The sequence below is a fragment of the Oncorhynchus nerka genome, linkage group LG28 (genome assembly GCF_034236695.1).
Source record: "Oncorhynchus nerka isolate Pitt River linkage group LG28, Oner_Uvic_2.0, whole genome shotgun sequence".
NCBI classification, from domain to species: Eukaryota; Metazoa; Chordata; class Actinopteri; order Salmoniformes; family Salmonidae; genus Oncorhynchus; species Oncorhynchus nerka.
Genome location: NC_088423.1, coordinates 73,882,592 through 73,905,621, shown reverse-complemented (window position 1 = coordinate 73,905,621; position 23,030 = coordinate 73,882,592). Strand labels below are relative to the sequence as shown.

The window sequence follows — 23,030 nt, the reverse complement described above, 5'->3', positions numbered from 1 at the left end:
ACAGAGGCAAGAGAAGGAGGAAGAGGGTGGGAGTAGTGACAGAGTGTTGAGGGAGAAGGGGTTGATGACAGAGGCAAGAGAGGAAGAGAGAGGAAGAGGGTGGGAGTAGTGACAGAGTGTTGAGGGAGAAGGGGTTGATGACAGAGGAAGGAGAGGGAGGAAGAGGGTGGGAGTAGTGAGAGTGTTGAGGGAGAAGGGGTTGATGACAGAGGCAAGAGAGGAAGAGAGAGGAAGAGGGTGGGAGTAGTGACAGAGTGTTGAGGGAGAAGGGGTTGATGACAGAGGAAGGAGAGGGAGGAAGAGGGTGGGAGTAGTGAGAGTGTTGAGGGAGAAGGGGTTGATGACAGAGGCAAGAGAGGGAGGAAGAGGGTGGGAGTAGTGACAGAGTGTTGAGGGAGAAGGGGTTGATGACAGAGGAAGGAGAGGGAGGAAGAGGGTGGGAGTAGTGACAGAGTGTTGAGGGAGAAGGGGTTGATGACAGAGAGGAGGGAGGAGAGGGTGGGAGTAGTGACAGAGTGTTGAGGGAGAAGGGGTTGATGACAGAGGCAAGAGGGAGGAAGAGAGGAAGAGGGTGGGAGTAGTGACAGAGTGTTGAGGGAGAAGGGGTTGATGACAGAGGAGGAAGAAGAGGGTGGGAGTAGTGAGAGTGTTGAGGGAGAAGGGGTTGATGACAGAGGCAAGAGGGAGGAAGAGAGAGGAAGAGGGTGGGAGTAGTGACAGTGTTGAGGGAGAAGGGGTTGATGACAGAGGCAAGAGAGGAAGAGGGTGGGAGTAGTGACAGAGTGTTGAGGGAGAAGGGGTTGATGACAGAGGAAGGAGAGGGAGGAAGAGGGTGGGAGTAGTGAGAGTGTTGAGGGAGAAGGGGTTGATGACAGAGGCAAGAGGGAGGAAGAGAGAGGAAGAGGGTGGGAGTAGTGACAGAGTGTTGAGGGAGAAGGGGTTGATGACAGAGGCAAGAGAGGAAGAGGGTGGGAGTAGTGACAGAGTGTTGAGGGAGAAGGGGTTGATGACAGAGGCAAGAGAGGAAGAGAGAGGAAGAGGGTGGGAGTAGTGACAGAGTGTTGAGGGAGAAGGGGTTGATGACAGAGGCAAGAGAGGAAGAGGGTGGGAGTAGTGAGAGTGTTGAGGGAGAAGGGGTTGATGACAGAGGAGGGAGAGGGAGGAAGAGAGAGGAAGAGGGTGGGAGTAGTGAGAGTGTTGAGGGAGAAGGGGTTGATGACAGAGGAGGAGAGGGAGGAAGAGAGAGGAAGAGGGTGGGAGTAGTGAGAGTGTTGAGGGAGAAGGGGTTGATGACAGAGGAAGGAGAGGGAGGAAGAGGGAGGAAGAGTGACAGAGTGTTGAGGGAGAAGGGGTTGATGACAGAGGAAGGAGAGGGAGGAAGAGGGTGGGAGTAGTGACAGAGTGTTGAGGGAGAAGGGGTTGATGACAGAGGAAGGAGAGGGAGGAAGAGGGTGGGAGTAGTGACAGAGTGTTGAGGGAGAAGGGGTTGATGACAGAGGAGGAAGGAGGAGGGAGGAAGAGGGTGGGAGTAGTGACAGAGTGTTGAGGGAGAAGGGGTTGATGACAGAGAGGAGGGAGAGAGGAGGAAGAGGGTGGGAGTAGTGAGAGTGTTGAGGGAGAAGGGGTTGATGACAGAGGCAAGAGAAGGAGGAAGAGGGTGGGAGTAGTGACAGAGTGTTGAGGGAGAAGGGGTTGATGACAGAGGCAAGAGAGGAGAGGAGAGGGTGGGAGTAGTGACAGAGTGTTGAGGGAGAAGGGGTTGATGACAGAGGAAGGAGAGGGAGGAAGAGGGTGGGAGTAGTGACAGAGTGTTGAGGGAGAAGGGGTTGATGACAGAGGCAAGAGAGGAAGAGAGAGGAAGAGGGTGGGAGTAGTGACAGAGTGTTGAGGGAGAAGGGGTTGATGACAGAGGCAAGAGAGGAAGAGGGTGGGAGTAGAGAGTGTTGAGGGAGAAGGGGTTGATGACAGAGGGAAGGGAGAAGGAGGAAGAGGGTGGGAGTAGTGAGAGTGTTGAGGGAGAAGGGGTTGATGACAGAGGAAGGAGAGGGAGGAAGAGAGGAAGAGGGTGGGAGTAGTGACAGAGTGTTGAGGGAGAAGGGGTTGATGACAGAGGAAGGAGAGGGAGGAAGAGGGTGGGAGTAGTGACAGAGTGTTGAGGGAGAAGGGGTTGATGACAGAGGAAGGAGAGGGTGGGAGTAGTGACAGAGTGTTGAGGAAGGGGTGATGACAGAGGAAGGTTGAGGGAGAAGGGGTTGATGACAGTGTTGAGGGAGAAGGGGGATGACAGAGGAAGGAGAGAGGAAGAGGGTGGGAGTAGTGACAGAGTGTTGAGGGAGAAGGGGTTGATGACAGAGGCAAGAGAAGGAGGAAGAGGGTGGGAGTAGTGACAGAGTGTTGAGGGAGAAGGGGTTGATGACAGAGAAGAGAGGAAGAGAGAGGAAGAGGGTGGGAGTAGTGACAGAGTGTTGAGGGAGAAGGGGTTGATGACAGAGGAAGGGAGAGGGAGGAAGAGGGTGGGAGTAGTGAGAGTGTTGAGGGAGAAGGGGTTGATGACAGAGGGAAGAAGAGAGAGGAAGAGGGTGGGAGTAGTGACAAAGTGTTGAGGGAGAAGGGGTTGATGACAGAGGAAGAGAGGAAGAGGGTGGGAGTAGTGACAGAGTGTTGAGGGAGAAGGGGTTGATGACAGAGGCAAGAGAGGGAGGAAGAGGGTGGGAGTAGTGACAGAGTGTTGAGGGAGAAGGGGTTGATGACAGAGGCAAGAGGGAGGAAGAGGAGGAAGAGGGTGGGAGTAGTGACAAAGTGTTGAGGGAGAAGGGGTTGATGACAGAGGCAAGAGGGAGGAAGAGGGTGGGAGTAGTGAGAGTGTTGAGGGAGAAGGGTTGATGACAGAGGCAAGAGAGGAAGAAGAGGGTGGGAGTAGTGAGAGTGTTGAGGGAGAAGAGGTTGATGACAGAGGAAGAGGGAGGAAGAGAGAGGGAGAGGAAGAGGGTGGGGAGAAGGGGTTGATGACAGAGAGGAGGGGAGGACAGAGGAGAGAGGAAGAGGGTGGGAGTAGTGAGAGTGTTGAGGGAGAAGAGGTTGATGACAGAGGCAAGAGAGGAAGAGGGTGGGAGTAGTGACAGAGTGTTGAGGAGAAGGGTTGATGACAGAGGAAGAGGGAGAAGGGAGGAAGAGGGTGGGAGTAGTGACAAAGTGTTGAGGGAGAAGGGGTTGATGACAGAGGCAAGAGGGAGGAAGAGGGTGGGAGTAGTGAGAGTGTTGAGGGAGAAGAGGTTGATGACAGGCAAGAGGGAGGAAGATAGAGGAAGAGGGTGGGAGTAGTGACAGAGTGTTGAGGGAGAAGGGGTTGATGACAGAGGCAAGAGGGAGGAAGAGGGTGGGAGTAGTGAGAGTGTTGAGGGAGAAGAGGTTGATGACAGAGGCAAGAGGGAGGAAGATAGAGGAAGAGGGTGGGAGTAGTGAGAGTGTTGAGGGAGAAGGGGTTGATGACAGAGGAGAGGGAGAAGGAGAGGAAGAGGGTGGGAGTAGTGAGAGTGTTGAGGGAGAAGGGGTTGATGACAGAGGAAGGAGAGGGAGGAAGAGAGAGGAAGAGGGTGGGAGTAGTGAGAGTGTTGAGGGAGAAGGGGTTGATGACAGAGGAAGGAGAGGGAGGAAGAGGGTGGGAGTAGTGACAGAGTGTTGAGGGAGAAGGGGTTGATGACAGAGGAGGGAGAGGGAGGAAGAGGGTGGGAGTAGTGACAGAGTGTTGAGGGAGAAGGGGTTGATGACAGAGGAAGGAGAGGGAGGAAGAGGGTGGGAGTAGTGACAGAGTGTTGAGGGAGAAGGGGTTGATGACAGAGGCAAGAGAGGAAGAGAGAGGAAGAGGGTGGGAGTAGTGACAAAGTGTTGAGGGAGAAGGGGTTGATGACAGAGGCAAGAGAGGAAGAGAGAGGAAGAGGGTGGGAGTAGTGACAGAGTGTTGAGGGAGAAGGGGTTGATGACAGAGGAAGGAGAGGGAGGAAGAGGGTGGGAGTAGTGAGAGTGTTGAGGGAGAAGGGGTTGATGACAGAGGCAAGAGGGAGGAAGAGAGAGGAAGAGGGTGGGAGTAGTGACAGAGTGTTGAGGGAGAAGGGGTTGATGACAGAGGCAAGAGAGGAAGAGGGTGGGAGTAGTGAGAGTGTGAGGGAGAAGGGGTTGATGACAGAGGAAGGAGAGGGAGGAAGATAGAGGAAGAGGGTGGGAGTAGTGAGAGTGTTGAGGGAGAAGGGGTTGATGACAGAGGCAAGAGGGAGGAAGAGGGTGGGAGTAGTGACAGAGTGTTGAGGGAGAAGGGGTTGATGACAGAGGCAAGAGAGGAAGAGAGAGGAAGAGGGTGGGAGTAGTGACAGAGTGTTGAGGGAGAAGGGGTTGATGACAGAGGCAAGAGAGGAAGAGGGTGGGAGTAGTGAGAGTGTTGAGGGAGAAGGGGTTGATGACAGAGGAGGGAGAGGGAGGAAGAGAGAGGGAGTAGTGAGAGTGTTGAGGGAGAAGGGGTTGATGACAGAGGCAAGAGAAGGAGGAAGAGGGTGGGAGTAGTGACAGAGTGTTGAGGGAGAAGGGGTTGATGACAGAGGCAAGAGAGGAAGAGAGAGGAAGAGGGTGGGAGTAGTGACAGAGTGTTGAGGGAGAAGGGGTTGATGACAGAGGAAGGAGAGGGAGGAAGAGGGTGGGAGTAGTGACAAAGTGTTGAGGGAGAAGGGGTTGATGACAGAGGCAAGAGAGGAAGAGAGAGGAAGAGGGTGGGAGTAGTGACAGAGTGTTGAGGGAGAAGGGGTTGATGACAGAGGAAGGAGAGGGAGGAAGAGGGTGGGAGTAGTGAGAGTGTTGAGGGAGAAGGGGTTGATGACAGAGGCAAGAGGGAGGAAGAGGGTGGGTGGGAGTAGTGAGAGTGTTGAGGGAGAAGAGGTTGATGACAGAGGCAAGAGGGAGGAAGATAGAGGAAGAGGGTGGGAGTAGTGAGAGTGTTGAGGGAGAAGGGGTTGATGACAGAGGCAAGAGAGGAAGAGAGAGGAAGAGGGTGGGAGTAGTGACAGAGTGTTGAGGGAGAAGGGGTTGATGACAGAGGCAAGAGAGGAAGAGGGTGGGAGTGTTGAGGGAGAAGGGGTTGATGACAGAGGCAAGAGAAGGAGGAAGAGGGTGGGAGTAGTGAGAGTGTTGAGGGAGAAGAGGTTGATGACAGAGGCAAGAGGGAGGAAGAGGGTGGGAGTAGTGACAGAGTGTTGAGGGAGAAGGGGTTGATGACAGATGCAAGAGAGGAAGAGAGAGGAAGAGGGTGGGAGTAGTGACAGAGTGTTGAGGGAGAAGGGGTTGATGACAGAGGCAAGAGGGAGGAAGAGGGTGGAAGTAGTGAGAGTGTTGAAGGAGAAGGGGTTGATGACAGAGGCAAGAGGGAGGAAGGAGCAGTAGGGACTAAATTCCAACAAATGATACAGTATGTCTACAGGGCTGGTCTGGCTGCACTAATAAGAGTTGTCATCTACTAACTGGCTGAATGTGTTGATCACAGCCAGGCCCAGTCCTGGCCGTTCTGCTTTCCCACCCTCCTCCTATACCCCCACAAAACTAGAATAGTCCAATTAATTAAGTATTTTCCAGACGTTGAAGTGAGGTTCATTTTAGGTTCTGAATGAAAGGTGAAAATACATATTTTCCAGATGTTTAAAATACGTATTTTCCAGATGTTGAAATAAGGTAAAATTTCAGTTCTTAATGATATTTAAAAAATACGTAACTTATAGCCAGCCGTCTATGTTTGGACCAAACCAAATGTTTACATTTGTTAGGACCCCCCATTTTTCTCCCCAATTTCGTGGTATCCAATTGGTAGTTAGTCTTGTCTCATCGCTGCAAATCCCGTATGGACTCGGGAGAGGCGAATTCCGAGAGCCGTGCGCCCTGCGAAACACAACCCAACCAAGCCGCACTGCTTCTTGACACAATGCCCATTTAACCCGGAAGCCAGACGCACCAATGTGTCAGAGGAAACACCGTGCACCATGTCAACGTGCACTGCGCCCGGCCCGCCACAGGAGTCGCTAGTGCGCGTTGGGACAAGGACATTCATGCCGGCCAAACCCTCCCTAACCCGGACGACGCTGGGGCAATTATGGGTCTCCCAGTCACGGCCGGCTGCGACAGAGCCTGGATTCAAACCCCGAATCTTTAGTGGCACAACTAGCACTGCGATGCCGTGCCATAGACCACTGCACCACTCGGGAGGCCCAAACCGAACCAAATATAGACGTCTATAATTGGTTCAGATTTGGTCCGGACCAAAAATCTACATCCGTGGGCATGGAAATCAACAAAAAAAGAGACTGGTCTGGACAGGACCAAAAAAAGACACCCAATTGATGTCTGCATCAGTCGGTGGGGTGTAGCCTACAGTGTCGGCCTGAAATGGAATTTGATGAATGCCCATCCATTTGGTGGGCCTACTGTTCCTAAAACAGGCAGTTGCATTTGCTTTATTAGTCCTGATTCCCATGACTAAGTTACCCAACTTTATCAGGAGTTATCCTGGAACTATTTGCAATGAGAGTCAATGTGTTAACACAACGGCAAATGCAGAAGTATTTTATTTTTCACTATGATCAGCTCGTCAAATATGTACAGATACAAACTTGAAACCAATGTAACCCACTGGTTGTCCATCCCATAATGTCATTATTATTGTTTCACCTGTCCTGATTTTAGGATTGTTTTGGGGCAGAATTGTGTGTTGGAGGTGCGTCTTAGTTTAGCTCGGAAAATGCAGTCCTCGCTAATCTGCCCCCGTGTTTACTTTATCGCAGTAGATGTCTCTGAGGACGAGCTGATCAACAAACTCAACCATCCAGAGTTATTGCTTCACAACCTACATCTATGCCATTACGCCACTCACTATCTGAAACAGTATACCAACAAGTGTTAAATTGTGATACCCAGGGGATCCTGCAGGGGTCAGACTGTTCCCGTCTCTCCCAGTCTTATTCTAGAGCAGTGGTCTCCAAACTCTAGCATGAATGCTACTTTTAAAGATGTAAGCATGTCACAACCTACTCTTTTTTTATAGCTTTCAAGTAGGCACATTATTTTATTCTCCTTTACCATGCAACTCTTCCCCGGATCCTTAGTGAACCAGATGTGTGCTTTCTGTCAATATACCCAGGTAATATAATGGTTAATGAACAGTATTTGTCATGACAGGCCCCATAAAATTGTGTTTGGTATTTTCTGAATTCACTTCTCGCAGTTTAATTGTATTTTTTACTCTCAATATAACAATTATTCATATAGAAAACAACAAAAATGGTGTCCATGTCAATGCTTAAACCACATCAGAAGACAAGTGTTGATGTCTATAGAACATGGCAGAGTTTGCAAAGCAATGGCCACCCAATTGATACAAATAATCATAATATAGCCTAGTTCTGTGAGGTTAAATGTTTGTTCACATTTAATTGAGAAGGTTTATGGGGAAAGTCCTGTCTACCCACAAGATGCCGGCTATCATTAGACAAATGCGCGCACCAAACAACATTGCCGGAATTTAATTGGCAGATTGTGTTACAGTTGGATTTTTAAGTCAACAGTGGCTAACCAGGGGTGGGATAATGTCAATGTGCCTTTGATTAGATAGTAGCCGGGAGGGAGCCTTACGTTTACAACAGTTTGTGATGGAACACATGAAAAAATGCATGTACTTTCAGAATTCATTGGCAAGCTTATCATAGGTGGGCTGCGAGCTTCTGGTAGCTCACGATCTACCTGTTGGAGACTCCTGCTCTAGGGTTTAACCTATACAAGCCATACACTTTTGATATGAGAGCCAGTGTTTAATCTCTCCGGTCTTACCTGTACAGTGTGCAGTGTAAATGTACCTGTTCATTAAATTTAGGCTTAGGGTAGGGGTAGGCAACTGAAGCCTGCAGAGCCACAGTGGGGCAGACTTTTGATCCATTAGAAATTTGGTGCATTTGTGCTGTGCAGGAACAAAAGCCTGGGCACACCACAGCTCTTCGAGACCCTAGTTGTACAGAATGTACAGAATGTACATTCTCTTACAGTAACCAATGGTAACATTCTTACCAATGCAGATCTGCTGTAGGTCAAAAGTCTTACAGCTGCCGTTACTGGGCTGAGAGAGGTCCTTGGCTGTGGAGCTGGGAGAGTCTGAGCCTGTACCATACAGCACCAGGGTGAACTGAGTCAGAGTGCCTAGACCGAGGGAGGGAGAGAGAGTGTTACACATAAGCAACAACAGCACAGATCTCCAAGCCACCGTCTACGCCAGCAAGGCTCTGGCACTCTTCAGGGTGGGTGTAATTGCAGCTTCTATCCTGCTCCTTTTATATTATTGGATTTCCTGGATGGAATGACAGAAAAAGATTCCTAAAAGTAAAGCATTAAATGTATAAGTATACATTCTGGTGTTTCTCTATAGACCCGTTAGTTCAGAACACCACTTCCCGGGAGAGCCATTTATATGACAAGCCCTTTGAGAGGGTCTACAGCCAGAGGGAGGGAAAGCGAGAGAAGAGTGAGAGAAAGAAAACAAAAATGAAAGAGCAAGAGAGGACTACAAATAAACCCCAAAAAGATTGTCTGAGAGGGCCTGGATGGGCCTTAGGTCATAGTTATTCTAGATCAGCCTGGGTTAGCCTGGGCCAGACAGCAGGGCCCTCCACTCCCCTGCTTGATTTACTCTCCCTGGTTTAATGAAGCTGATTTAGAGGTGGGTGTGTGGAGCTAGAGAGAGACTGCCTGACAGTTTGTATAAAGGAGATCAAAAGGAAAGCTCTCCAGGCACAGACACTGCTGCCCCGTGCATAAAACACTCCCTGTTAGCGGTCTGGAAGCATCTCACACACACACAATCATCAACACATGAATGACGTAGATGCACACATGCACTGACGCACACTATGAAATAAACACATTCATTAACACATAAATCAAGCACTTACTGCACATGCACGCGCACTCTCTCACACGCAGTACATCAATGAATCAAACACATATTGCACAGATAAATGCATATACAAGCATACATCCCGTCACACACACACATTCTTTCAGTGACACTGCTAGTCAGACATGGCTGCACTAACAGAAATGAGAGGTGTCTTACCGTAGTCACTGGCCCCTGCCACGTTTACCATCTCCAGGGTCCACTCCCCCCGGGGGTCCTCGTCCCAGGAGTGTGTGGTCATGAAAGCCCAGTCATTAAAGCCCTCTGATGAGTAGTCATGAGGCCTGCAGAGGAGAGACAGGAAGTATGTAATACACTGTGTGTGTGTGTGTGTGTGTGTGTGTGTGTGTGTACCTGGGAGCGAGCAGTGTGGAGCGGGTGCCCTGTGGGCTGGTCAGGTAGATGCCCAGGTTGCCCCTGCGGTTGTAGGAGAGTGTGAGCTGGGCCTGGGCATGTTCTAGGGAGCTCACGTGGTTGGCTGTCCCAACACAGCCGTCCACTGTCTTGGTGATCAGCAGGTGGCTCCCAATGTTCCTGACACACAGATAAACAGCACATCAGCATATATGACCAAATACATACATTTACACAAAGATAGCATAGTGATTGAAGAGGCTTGTGTTCTCATGTTGCTGGCTTTTGGTGTCTGTGAGGAAGATGTCACAGCTGGGAATAAGCATGTGACAGCATCTGTGTGCGTGACTATAATTGTTCTCTGAGTGTGTGAGTGATGCTGCATGAGTGTGTGACTGTCGCTCTGGACTAGTGTGTGAGAGAAGTATGTGTGTGAGTGAGAGCCTGCTGAGGGCACAGGGTTTGCGGCCTTGAAACAGGATTAGCAGCTCAGGTCCTGCAGCAGCCCTGTCCTCTACAGGAGAAAAGTACCAGGCTCCCCCGACTCCCCCCAATCCGCTTAGCAGCTTACACACATCCACTACAACTGAACCCAGAGGAGGAGAGAGAGGAGGGCATGAGGCTTTACAAAAGCCGTGGCGTCCAGCTAATAGAAAATACGGGCCGTAATCGGTGAACGGAGTGTAAAAACACACCGCTTCCTCCTAATTAAATCCCTTAAAATGTTAGGATCTAATCCGCAGCAGTCAGAGAGAGTGAAGGAGAAGCAACACCTCTTGCACTGTACAATGCACAAACACCATGCCACTAACACCTTTAACAGGCTCCAGTGGTAGGCTGTGATCTGGGGACCAGTACAGAGACAATACAACAGGGCTGGGAACCTGTCAGCTACAGTATGTAGCAGAGGCAGGGTTAAAGTGGGAGAGAGAAAGAGAGAGAGAGAGGAAGAGATAGAAGGAGCACAAGACAGAGGGAAAGAGAATGAGAGAGGAACAGAGAGCAAGAGCAAAGGAGTGAGAGAGTGAAAGAGTGAAAGAGTCAAATATCGAGGTTAGAGAGACAGCCAGGACAGCGTGGAGAACATGGAAGCAGAGAGAGACACTCATCTGTAAGTGATTATTTATTTGATTAAACATGCTCCCCCAGGTTCAAAATATCATCACCCTAGCACACATACAAGAACCCAGCAGAGCCTATCAATGGGCTCCCGGTGCCATGCTCAGAATCTAAACATGACGTGCAGTCACACTGAGGTATGATAGTTTGGTCCCACATGTGCACCTCTCACACCTACGGGCCATCACAAACCAGCCCACACACAGCAGCGCTCATCACCTCCACAGCCGACCCACCCCAAGATGTGAGACACTCTCACACACACAATCTGAAGCATCCTATTCTAATAAGGATCACATAGGTTTATTATATGTTAATCACCTGGTAGGTTAACTGTACTATACCCAAAACCAATGTAATCCCGTGAGAAGCTAGTACTGATGCTCCTGCCAGCCAAACAGTGGTATTACAGGTCGAGTTGGTAGAGCTGTGTGTGTGTGTGTGTGTGTGTAGCTCACCTGGGCTCTGCCACCATGGATAGCACACATTTTTTCTGGGGCCCAGCGTTGGTCCAGTTCTCAGCCAGAGCCACGATCGCACTGGCATCAAGCAGACCATACCCATATGAATGGCTCACTGAGAGAGATCGACAGAGAGAGAGAAGGAAAAAGAGAGATCGATAGACTGCTGAAAGGCTACTTCATCACGATTCCAGTTCCAACTCAATAAGGGCCTCTTCACTATTAGATTATTGCATGTACCCTGCTGTGTGCCCAGTAAAACCTCTCCCTGAACTTGAGCCATGGCCTTCTGTAATTTCTTAATGTAGGCAACTTTAAAATCAATTGATGTAAATACAATATAGATCAGTCTCCATTGTGTAACTGGCAGGGCACGGGAGTGATGGTCAACCGAGCTCAGCTAATGGAACTCGCTGTACCTTTTCGGCCGACCCCATTGGTATTCCAGTCGTTGGTGAGGAGGTGGGCGGGATGAGAGGTCCTCACGACCAAGTGCTGCATGTCCCGCCATGTCAGGTTTTTACTGCACACACACAACAACCATACCTTTCATCAATATAGACTCCAGATCTGAAATACACTTCACATGATTATGAAGACAGTAAAACATGCAACAACATATCCTACCACAATGCATAGCAACAAATTGCAAAGGAAATGGCATTAGGTGCCCAAGTGCACTAGAAGAGTTGAACATCAGGCTTTGTTACTGCATTGAAAAGATAGAGACCAGAGATCCCTCTGTTAGTCACATCTCTGCTCTCCCACACTCTCCTCTGTTCTCCGTATAAAACCCTGTCTTACTGCAGTTCCACCCAGCAGAGCAACAGTAAAAGCCTACAGTAAAACAGAGTCAAATAGTGTATAGTACCCCAGCGAAACATTGAGTTTAAACCTCATCAGTTCTCTTTTACTGAAAGGTCAGCTTTGACTGAAGGGAAAGGCAAAGCCCTGCAGTACAGTCGGACACTTTTAATGGACAGGGACCTACAGGAGGTTTTTACTGGTCACACGTGCCCCGTTCCCCAACCAGACTACAGTACTGAGCTGATGACACGTTCATAGCAGAATGATAGGAGATGACTGACTCATCTATTCTGATCCACAATACATTATTACAAGACAGTTGTCTTCCCCCAAGAGTTTGTCGTACTTCTGAGACATCTGTGTGTGTGTGTGTGTGTGTGTGTGTGCGCGCTCAGACGGCAAATATTTGTGAACAGACAATAAAAAACACAAAGGAGGGAGAGAAGCAGACAGAGAGAGGAAAATAGGAACAAGCAAGGGGACATTGAGACAAACAGTCAGAGACACAGATCGAGAGACAGACAGGTGATAAGAGTCGCTCACTTGGCTTCCAGTGCAAGGGCGATGATCCCAGCAGCCAGAGGAGCCGAGGCGGAGGTGCCCGTGTGGGTGTCAGTACACTTCTGTCTGAGGTCCGTTGTCACCTGACAGGAAGAGAGTTTGTAGTTAGATATGGTGCTGCACATACAGGGCCGAAATGTTAACACCTAATATATGGGCAAATAAAGAACTTTCTATTGAAACAATCAGTAGGAGTGTAAGTTATACACTATAAAAATCATATTCTACTCAGCCCCATCTACTTTGATAAACGTTTATGTATCAACACATGGTTAACATGATTAATCATGAATGTGGAAACACACCAATTCATTAATCATGTGTGTACAGCATGCCTCATGGCAAGAGGTTGGGATGAACATCCATTATACAGTATTGTACTGTAATCTCTCCTAGTGAGAGGCTCTCCATCCTCCACGTCGTGTGTGTGTGTGTGTGAGACATGGAGATGGGATTTTAACGTTTTACAGTTCTTCATTCAAATGGGCCTCAGAGGGCGGGTGGGAAAGAGTGCAAAGAGCAAGAGTTTATGAAGAGAGAGAAAAGGAAAAGAGCGGGAAAGAGAGTGTCACTGTAGGCCATGGCTGTCTGAGGCAGGCCAGTGAGAACTGACTCAGTCATTCCTCCAGACTGAACACACACACACACACACAACCTGCCTTGAAGAACCAAACAGTCCAATAAGCATTTGGCTTAGATTCTATCTGACTGGAAGCAGGAGCACTAAAACCAATAGGAACACCGACGAAGAAGTGCAACAAAAATAAGAAAGTAGTGAGACAGGATAACTAGGACATCCAGAAACGTTCAAACCTCTAGAGTACAGCTAGAGAGTACTAGTGCTTTGGCTCCGGATTCAACCATCTGAGATACTCTAAGGATCCCAGGAGCCAAGTCAACCTGGTTCTATACATCAACACCCTGGCTATACATCAAAAGTTTCCATCCATTCTTACATCTCACTGAAGCACAAACATACACATCATTCCCCTGACTAATATGCTGTAAAATAGACTTCCTCCTCTTCAAAGCTCAGGGGAAGCTGTGTGACCTCCCATTGCAGTTAGCAACATAACATACCATACCACTGAGGCCCTGGAACCACAGAGCACAAGACTCTCACAGGACAGGAGCCCCGACTCACACACTCCTCCACCCTGCACACACACCACCACTCAGTTGAATGTTTTCTGACATGCCCATTTTCAGACTGTACAGACAAATGTTTCCCGCACTCCTCATGACGCTCACACTGGGAGTGAATGAGAGTGTGTGTTGTTAATGAATGTTAATTCATCCAAACCAGCTCCATTTGCCACTGGAAGTGTATATGTGTGCGTGTGTATGTGTGTTTATGTGTGTGCGTGTGTATGTGTGTTTATGTGTGTGCGTGAACACGCGTCTACTGAACTCACTATCTGTTTCTCGTTGAGGTTGCCAGAGCTGTAGGTTGTGGCAAGGGTGGAGGAGCAGGCCTCGCTGTACCAGGGCACGTTGCCGTTCTGGGTGGAGCTGCTGATGGACAGGGTGTAGATGCTGTTGGTGTAGCCGTCACAGTTACAGCTGTCCTTCTCACGCCCGCCGTTTCCTGATGCCCACACAAAGATGGAGCCCAGGCCCCCACGACCCTAGAGGAGGGAGAGACAGAACAGAGTCAATAACAAACCTAGACAACCACTAGACAGGCCTTTCTGACGTACATGACCACATGCATGTGTATCTTGGTGTGGCGCAGCTAATGAAAGAGGGGAACACAGTGTCATTCAATCTAAATTAGATTCCCATTGATACTACAGCACAACTATTTCCAGGGTCCATCTCTGAAAGGCCTGCCACAGCTCATCCATACATCACAGGACCGTGTGATCACTCAGACGCTTTGAATCCAAAGAGCTTTAATGTACCACGGCCGCAATACACGACAACAGGGACCGGACCGTCTGTCAACAAACCCTGAGCAATAAATCATCTGTGCTATTCAGCATTCACAGTGAATACATATCAAAGTCCCACAGAATGCTCCATTGTGCTGGGTGGTGCAGCCTCCACACATTGACCATCACACGCAACAATCATGAACAATGTAAACAACAGACTGGAGCTACTGATGATGCCATGGCTCCCTATAGAATAGTGTGTTTACATGCCATATGCTTTTTATTTGACAGGCCTGTAATAAATGGAGGCCGACAGGGCACCAGTAATGGCCCTCAGATGGGGTTTGCCCCATAAGGTCTGATGGTTCTTTGTCTGAATGGCCCGTTGGCCCTGGCTCGGCTCTATGCTTTATGACTGGCTCTCTCACACCCTCTTACACTTAGAACTGGGATCAGATGGATGCAGGCTCCCATGCGTACACTAAAGAGAGCCTGGCATATGGCCCCTATACGTCTGCAGTTATACGTCTGCAGTCGGGATGCTTACTGTTCCCTCCGCTCACACATCCAAAGACTAAACACACCCCCTTGTGCCTTATTGCTTAACTATAGTATAAGCGTTTGTAATCACATTTCTTTTGGTGGAGGCTGTATACAGTAAGAAGCCCATTAAAGACACAGAGCCTTCAGCAAACCAGCTACTGTTTCCTATTGACACTAAAGACCAGGACCAGTAACCATCCTGCTCTTTAAGTAGTTATCAAAATGCCTAAAAGCAATAGTCTCTCTCTCACACACACACACAGATAACGTCTCAGGGTTGGCAGTATGCCAATGCTCTGCCCGGATGCCCATGTGAGACGGAGGAGCTGAAGCTAAAGACTTCGGTCTCTGAATCCTGCCACACTAACGTTAAAGCCCCATGAACTATTTACATCTGTTAGCATTTCACATGCAAAATAAAATGTGCACGTGACCTGAGCTCAATGGCGTTTTATTGAGATAATCTCATAACACAAATATCCTCCCACTCAGATTCTGAAATCACTTCTACAATTGTGGTACGGTAGTGATGTGAAGAGAGTTGATTGTGTAAAGTGCACTTCAGGTGGTTATGAATGTACAATATTTTCAGTGCTTTGTATTGAGGATTCTTTTTCCTACAGTATTTGTTCAGGCCATTTATTATTTTATCCTTAGTGGAGTTTAGAAAGCCTGGTACTTCCACTGTGACCAAATCAAATTTCCCCATTCATAATCGTCTGGGTCATGAAGTGCGCTTGCGTTGTTCAAGCTGCCTTTGTCCTTCAAAATGGTTGAATAGTTTACTACATAATTACTGGCTGTGTGTAGAGGAAGTCATACAAACTATTGATGGTGAGGCAGGCATTGGGAACGCGGCACACAACTGAGGCCCAGAACACACAGATATTTACACACACACCTCGGTCACTCCACGCAGGAAGGCCTCCTTGGCGAGCTTGGCGGGCCCATCCACCGTCTTCCCATCATCCTCGGGGCCCCAGCTGGCACTGTAGATGTGGATGTGCTGTGGGTTCAGACTGAGAGACTGGGCCTCCACCACGTCGGTCACCTCGCCGTCCAGCATACGCACTCCTACACACACACACAATCTAATAACCATCTATTCCTTTTCTTTGAAGAGAAATGCAGGCAAGGTTAAACTCAAATACCAAAGCCACTGGTAGGAAGTGTTCCACAGAAAAACAAACAGTCAGCAGCAGAGTTGGTGATAAATAAGTCTTAGATCTGAAGAAGCGCTGATACTGAAGGTTCGTTTACAGGTCATAAATGAGAACATTGTTTCCCTCCAAAGAAAACAGATGAAAAGTTTGAATCCGGGTGGACTTTGCTTTGCACAAATCCCCTCTGCAGAAGAGGGACACTTGAATTGGGATATGCCAGGGCTTTTTGTATATTAAAGCCATCGATTCTGAATTGAATTTAGAACGTTTTCTAGCGCCAGCCTCTAGGGCAGTTTTCGGAGCCTCCTCGTCCTCTTTTTCTCCGCACCCCCATCCCAGCCCAGCAGATAGGAAGCTGAGAAATCGAAGGCAGACATCTTCAAAACAAACGCGTTGGCTGCTTTGATGCACGGAGGGTCAAGCTATCCATACTGCCCTCATACCGGTTAAAGTAAACAAATAAAGTTCAGCCCTTTGAAATTCTCCAAAGGCATCCAGCGGCGAGGGCACTGACTCAGGGTCCCCGTAGAGCTCAGAACGAAACGAGCAAATCGTTTTATAGGAGGAGATAGCCCATTATCTGGGGAGCGCTGCGCCCATCTCTGCTACCCCTTACCTCCACCAACACACAGGGATTCTTCTGTAGGTGGGTTGAAGCCAATACAGCTTTCTAAATCTTAAGGTCAAAGCTTGAGCTTACAGTTTGTGCTCTGGAATAGTGGTAGGATTTCTGGTGGGATGACAAAGACCTGCCTTTCATTGGTAGTCACTGCCATAGAGTGATAGGATATTAGATTGATCTCTCTCTCTGTGTGTGTGTGTACGTTTTACAATACTTGTGAGTACCAGAATGACACACAAGAATAATAAACCAATACAATTCAGAGAAGTGAGGAAATTAGGTTTAGAATTAGGGTTAGGGTAAGGTGTAAAATAGGATTTTGAATGGGAATCAATTGTTGGTCCGCAAAAAGTCCTCACATGTATAGTAAGACATTGTTGTGTTTGTTTAGGTGTGTATGGTATGAGAGCTGGTGGAGGGGCAGTGCAATAGGCCCTCCACAGTATGGTCTTTCTAGAAATCTCCTTCACCCAAATCCAGATAGCTGATATTCTGAAAGAGCTGCAAAATCTGGACCCCAACAAATCAGCCGGGCTAGACAATCTGGACCCTCTCTTTCTAAAATTATCCGCCAAAATTTTTGAAACCCCTATCACTAGCCTTTTCAACCTCTTTCATATCGTCTGAGATCCCCAAAGATTGGAAAGCTGCCACGGTCATCCCCCTCTTCAAAGGGGGAGACACTCTAGACCCAAACTGCTACAGACCTATATCTATCCTACCCTGCCTTTCCAAGGTCTTCGAAAGCCAAGTTAACAAATAGATTACCGACCATTTCAAATCCCACCGTACCTTCTCCGCTATGCAATCTGGTTTCCGGGCTGGGCATGGGTGCACCTTAGTCACGCTCAAGGTCCTAAATGATATCATAACCGCCATCAATAAGAGACAATCCTGTGCAGCCGTATTCATCGACCTGGCCAAGGCTTTCGACTCGGTCAATCACCACATTCTTATCGGCAGACTCAACAGCCTTGGTTTCTCAAATTACTGCCTCGCCTGGTTCACCAACTACTTCTCCAACAAACAGAGTTCAGTGTGTCAAAACGGAGGGCCTATTGTCCGGACCTCTGCCAGTCTCTATGAGGGTGCCACAGGGTTCAATCCTCACGCCGACTGTTTTCTCGGTATACATCAATGATGTCGCTCTTGCTGCTGGTGATTCTCTGATCCACCTCTACGCAGACGACACCATTCTGTATACTTCTGGCCCTTCTTTGAATACTGTATTAACTCATCTCCAGACGAGCTTCAATGCCATACAACTCCCCTTCAGTGGCCCCCAACTGCTCTTAAATGCAAGTAAAACTAAATGCATGCTCTTCAACCAATCGCTGCCCACATCTGCCCGCAAGGCCAGCATCACTACTCTGGACGGTTCTGACTTAGAATATGTGGACAACTACAAATACCTAGGTGTCTGGCTATACTGTAAACTCTACTTCCAGACTCACATTAATCATCTCCAATCTAAAATTAAATCTAGAATCAGCGTCCTATTTCGCAACAAAGCATCCTTCACTCATGCTGCCCAACATACCCTCGTAAAACTGACTATCCTATTGATCCTTGACTTCGGTGATGTCATTTACAAAATAGCCTCCAACTCTCTACTCAGCAAATTGGATGCAGTCTATCACAGTGCCATCCGTTTTGTCACCAAAGCCCCATATACTACCCACCACTGCGACGTGTATGCTCTCATTGGCTGGCCCTCGCTTCATATTCGTCGCCAAACCCACTGGCTCCAGGTCATCTATATGTCTTTGCTAGGTAAAGCCCCGCCTTATCTCAGCTCACTGGTCACCATAGCAGCACCAGCAAGTATATTTCATTGATCACCCCCAAAGCCAATTCCTCCTTCAGCCGCCTTTCCTTCCAGTTCTCTGCTGCCAATGACTGGAACGAACTGCAAAAAAATCACTCACTAGCTTTAAGCACCAGCATTCAGAGCAGCTCACAGATCACTGCACCTGTACATAGCCTAACTACCTCACCCCATATTATTTATTTTTATGCTCCTTTGCACCCCAGTATCTCTACTTGTACACTCATCTTGTGCACATCTATCACTCCAGTGTTTAATTGCTATATTGTAATTATTTCACCACTAAGGCCTATTTATTGCCTTACCTCCGTTATCCTACCTCATTTGCACACACTGTATATAGACTTTCTCTACTGTACTATATGTTTGTTTATTCCATGTGTAACTCTGTTGTTGTTTGTGTTGCACTGCTTTGCTTTATCTTGGCCAGGTCGCAGTTGTAAATGAGAACTTGTTCTCAACTAGCCTACCTGGTGAAATAAAAAATATTTATTTCTAGAAGTGGGTATTTCTACTCACTTATTAACAGGCAGCTGCCGGACTGGGCCAAGCCTGCGGGTAGGTCACACACACACACACACAACTGCTGTTCCTCTGCCTCACTCTCCTTTACGCCTGACAGGGCACCCTTGCTGCAGTCTTGGAAGGACTGTGGTTGGTCAGAAAGTTTCTGTCCTCTGAGTGGGGAAGGTGAGCAGAAGCTGCTGCTCATTAACCATCTCATTAACACGCAGGTTCCAAGGCAGACTGTTTAATCACTGCCCAGTGTGGAGTCTACCTTTATAAAGGAAGTAGTCGTGCTGAAGAGGCTGAATGCAGGAGGCATACAATGTGAAACTTCTACAGAATTTATTTTTCGACTAACTGAATAAGACTTGTATGTTCATCGTTTAAACGAGACAGTACTACTCCAGACAGTAGAGAAGTGGCGGCAGGCAGCTATTGGATGTGACCAATAAGGACTAAAACTATGCGTTGGATTTAGCCGGGCTGTGACAGCTGGAAACATGCAGCGGCATGGAGAGATAAAACATGCAGAGGGGTAATGAGATGAGAGCACGAACTGACTGGATAAAAGAGATGACACTAATTAAAGGGATTACACACGCTTACACTGAGGCATGGGCTCAGAGGAGCCACGCTGCACGCAGATTATCACACACACCTAATGTTCATAGAGCCTCACTGTCATCTCGGGCGAGAAGTGGAGGAGGAAGAGTTACCCTTGAGCAACTCCTGCTCAAACTGAGCTCAGAATAGTACAGATGCAGCACACGTCTTAGCAGTCAGAAAACGTGAAGAATTGAAAGATAAAATGGAGATAACAGAAAGAGATGGACATGAATCGCCCTCTGTTCTACGGTACTGTACCTCCAATCTTGGCATTGTAAGCCACTCCGACTCCACAGATCCCATTGTTGGCCATTGCTGCCACCTCGCCTGCACAACGAGTCCCATGCCTGGAGGGAGAAAGAGGTGGAGAGAGGGAGGGAGGGAAAGAGAGAGAAAGACAGAACGAGAGAGAGAGAGAAAACGAGCAAGAGTGAGCAAATGAACGAGAGAGAGAACGGGGGGGGGGGGGGGGAGAGAATATATGTCCTCATCTTGATGTGATTTACCCATATAAACACAGTTTACATTAGCTACAAACTACATAATTGTCTCCAGGCAGTGTGCATTATCTATGAATGGAGCTCTTGGAGAGAGTAAATTAACAGATACAGGAGGTTGTGTAGGAATGCATTCCCTGCGATACTGTGGCCATCGACAAAAAACTCATGTAGACAAGTCCTTGGTTCTGGCTGCCTCTCAGCTGTTCCGACTCAGCTGTAGCCCAGAGAAAAACAGTCAGTCAGTGAGCGAGGGTCATGAAACACTAGACTGTTCCCTTCCAGCAGGCCTGACCATGAGTCTGGGGCCGCGGGGCCTGCCGGCAGCAAGGAAAGGCAAAATGAGCTGACATGCTACCATCTTACGGTGGGGGAAACAAATTAGATTAGCCATTTCCACAAAAGGGCTTTTCATAGAGTCTGTGCCGCTCCGGTTTGATCTCTCCCTCTCAGCGCTGTAGGGGATCGGTGGGAGAATGTGGACCACCACATTCCAGTCAGGTTCATTCCTCCGCTCGCTTTGCACCACCGGATGGACACGGACACTAAACGTCCTCCAAACCACCAGCTCCCCAGGACAATCAGTGGGAGCGGATAATGCCAGGGGTAGGATACACCAGATCAGCAGAGAGCAGCTCCACTGCCAAGGAAAGCAGCCCAGCCAGCAGGCTCCCATTCAGGGTGAGTAAATAAACCAGTACTATGGTGTTCTATCATAGCCCACAGGAAATACCCCAGTGGGCTGAGAGAGACTGACACCCTCCATTGATAACTTGCATGTGGTCTTAGCATGTGGCTCTATGGAGCACTGTGACTGAGCCACCAGAGCTCTATGAAAGCAGCAGCATATGCAAACTGTTAGCCATGGTCCTCGATGAGCAATTAAAGAATATGAAAGGGACTTAATGCCTCCAGTACCTCTCTTATAGTGGGACATCTAACTGCCACTTAATTCTGGGGGGTCAGCTGTACTCAAACAACCTCTGCAACACTTTAACCTCACTTATCCAGGCCTGACTGATGGGCGTTAGGCTAGGCTAATGTACTCCATTAAACCCACAGGACGGAGACCAGGACCCGTTAAACAAGAGGACCAGAGAGCGCTGCACTGTGGATCAACCAATCCATCTGAGATCTCTTTAGATGCGTTAGGCATGAGGCATGAGCTGTGAGTCAAAGATTAATGTCAGAGTTACCTGAGTGCTCAATGTCCCACTAACAAGTGTCATGGAACCTGGATTAACTGCAGGACCAGAGGGCCTTTTAACGACATGCTTGAATGGTGAAGGGTAGAAGGTGTAGAAGTAATTCACAGAAAATTCAAAGAACACATCTGAAGAATGACACATTTGTCAGAGTCATATCTGCCTCTGAAAAATACATATCCACGTAGATCTGACACGTTCTTCTGGCATGTGATGTTGCTAGGGAAAATCAAAGGATGCAGAAAATATCCCAATCTGAACATCTTCCAGAATCCAAGACGTGCGATCCTTTTGATGCAAAATGTTCTTTCCACGAGACAAGGGCATTTTGATCCATTTGCACCACTAAAGGCATTTGAACATATCTAAAAAGGTTGAAAATGATCCAGGAGAGACCATTTGGTGTCTCTCGTGGTGCAAGACATCCCAGGGTCAGGAATCCCACAATGGTGGGAAGTCGACTGGCCAGTAACGCAGCACAGCAGCAGTCCATCTCAGAGCCACACAATGTGCTTATCTGACCTCCTCATTCAGAGAATGTGGAGGACATAACTGGTTGGGTCAGCAGCCCAGTCAATCACATCCTCCGAGTGAGTGGGCCTTTACAGACTGTGGGTTGCTGCTCCAATGAAGAGGGGAAAAGCAAACATGCCACGGTCATCCAGTTTGGTCTAGGGTGAAAGTGGGCTTTTGGAGGTGCTGGAACTGCTGAAGAAATAGTTTGTGAAGTCTTCTTTAATGAGGAATGTACACTGACAGACTGGCCAGGTGAATTCAGCTGAAAGCTATGATGCTTTATTAATGAAATGTGTTAAATCCACTTCAACCAGTGTAGATGAAGTGGAGACAGGTTCATTCAGGCTAAGGTCTATTTTTCTCCATTTCCGCCTGACTGATGTGCCCAAAGTAAACTGCCTGTTACTCAGGCCCTGAAGCCAGGATTTGCATATAATTGGTACCATGTGAAAGAAAACTGAAGTTTGTAGAAATGTTAAAATAATGTAGGAGACTAACACAATAGATATGGTAGGAGAGAATACAAATAAAAACCAAACAGTTTCCTGTGTGTTTCAAGAATGGTCCACCACCCAAAGGACATCCAGCCAACTTAACACAATTGTGGGAAGCAGTGACAGCATGGGCCAGCATTGCTGTGGAAAGCTTTCGATGTAATTGCCCCCTTACACTCTAACTGGTTGTGCCACCACTGAACGCAAATGCTTCCTGTAGTTGTTGATCAGTCTCTCATATAGAGAAATTTAGGCACACTCTTGCATGCAGAACTACTTTAACTCAGCGACATCTATGGGTTTTCAAGCATGACCTGCTTGTTTCAAGTTCTGTCATATTGGGATTAGATCTGCACTTTGACTAGGCCAATACAAAACTTCAAATTTGATTGTGTGTTTTGGATGATTGTCTTGGGTTAATATTATGTTCCAGGCTTCCAGCCAAATAACCACTGGGGGTTCAACCAGCTGGCCAGAGTCACGGTCACTTCCAACTAATTTCCTGATGCAATGGAAGCACACAAACAAAAAGAACATTCCCAAGATTTTCTATGATAATGATTGGTTTACAGTCATTTAGCAGATGCTCTTATTCAGAGCGATTTACAGGAGCAAGTAGGGTTAAGGGCCTTGCTCAAGGACACATTGACAGATGTTTCACCTAGCCAGCTCGGGATTCAAACCAGTGACCTTTTGGTTACTAGGCCAATGCTCATAACCACTAGGCTACCTGCCACCAAATTGAATTTCAATTGATTCGATTTCCTGCATTGCCTCAGCCTGGCATTGACATGGGATTGAACCCAACCTTGTGGTGTGGATACAGAGGTTGTAACTGAGCAGAGCTCTGGTGTAGGCTATACGAGGGGGCTCAGATGAATTGGCCAATCAAAACACAC

The 23,030-nt window shown here is 48.1% G+C and overlaps 1 protein-coding gene across 5 annotated transcripts in view; it reads right to left on the bottom strand.

The window, feature by feature from the left end:
• LOC135559543 (furin-like) overlaps positions 1–23,030 on the bottom strand; it is a 118,797-nt gene that overhangs the window by 15,912 nt on the left and 79,855 nt on the right. For all 5 annotated transcript variants that reach the window (XM_065013116.1, XM_065013118.1, XM_065013114.1 and 2 more), the window contains 9 exons: positions 19,678–19,766; positions 15,595–15,767; positions 13,689–13,901; positions 12,256–12,356; positions 11,325–11,428; positions 10,903–11,020; positions 9,326–9,505; positions 9,131–9,255; positions 8,089–8,217 (listed from right to left, as the gene is read on the bottom strand). In XM_065013116.1, the coding sequence (XP_064869188.1) occupies positions 8,089–8,217; positions 9,131–9,255; positions 9,326–9,505; positions 10,903–11,020; positions 11,325–11,428; positions 12,256–12,356; positions 13,689–13,901; positions 15,595–15,767; positions 19,678–19,766 (1,232 nt within the window). The remainder of the gene's footprint in view (positions 1–8,088; positions 8,218–9,130; positions 9,256–9,325; positions 9,506–10,902; positions 11,021–11,324; positions 11,429–12,255; positions 12,357–13,688; positions 13,902–15,594; positions 15,768–19,677; positions 19,767–23,030) is intronic.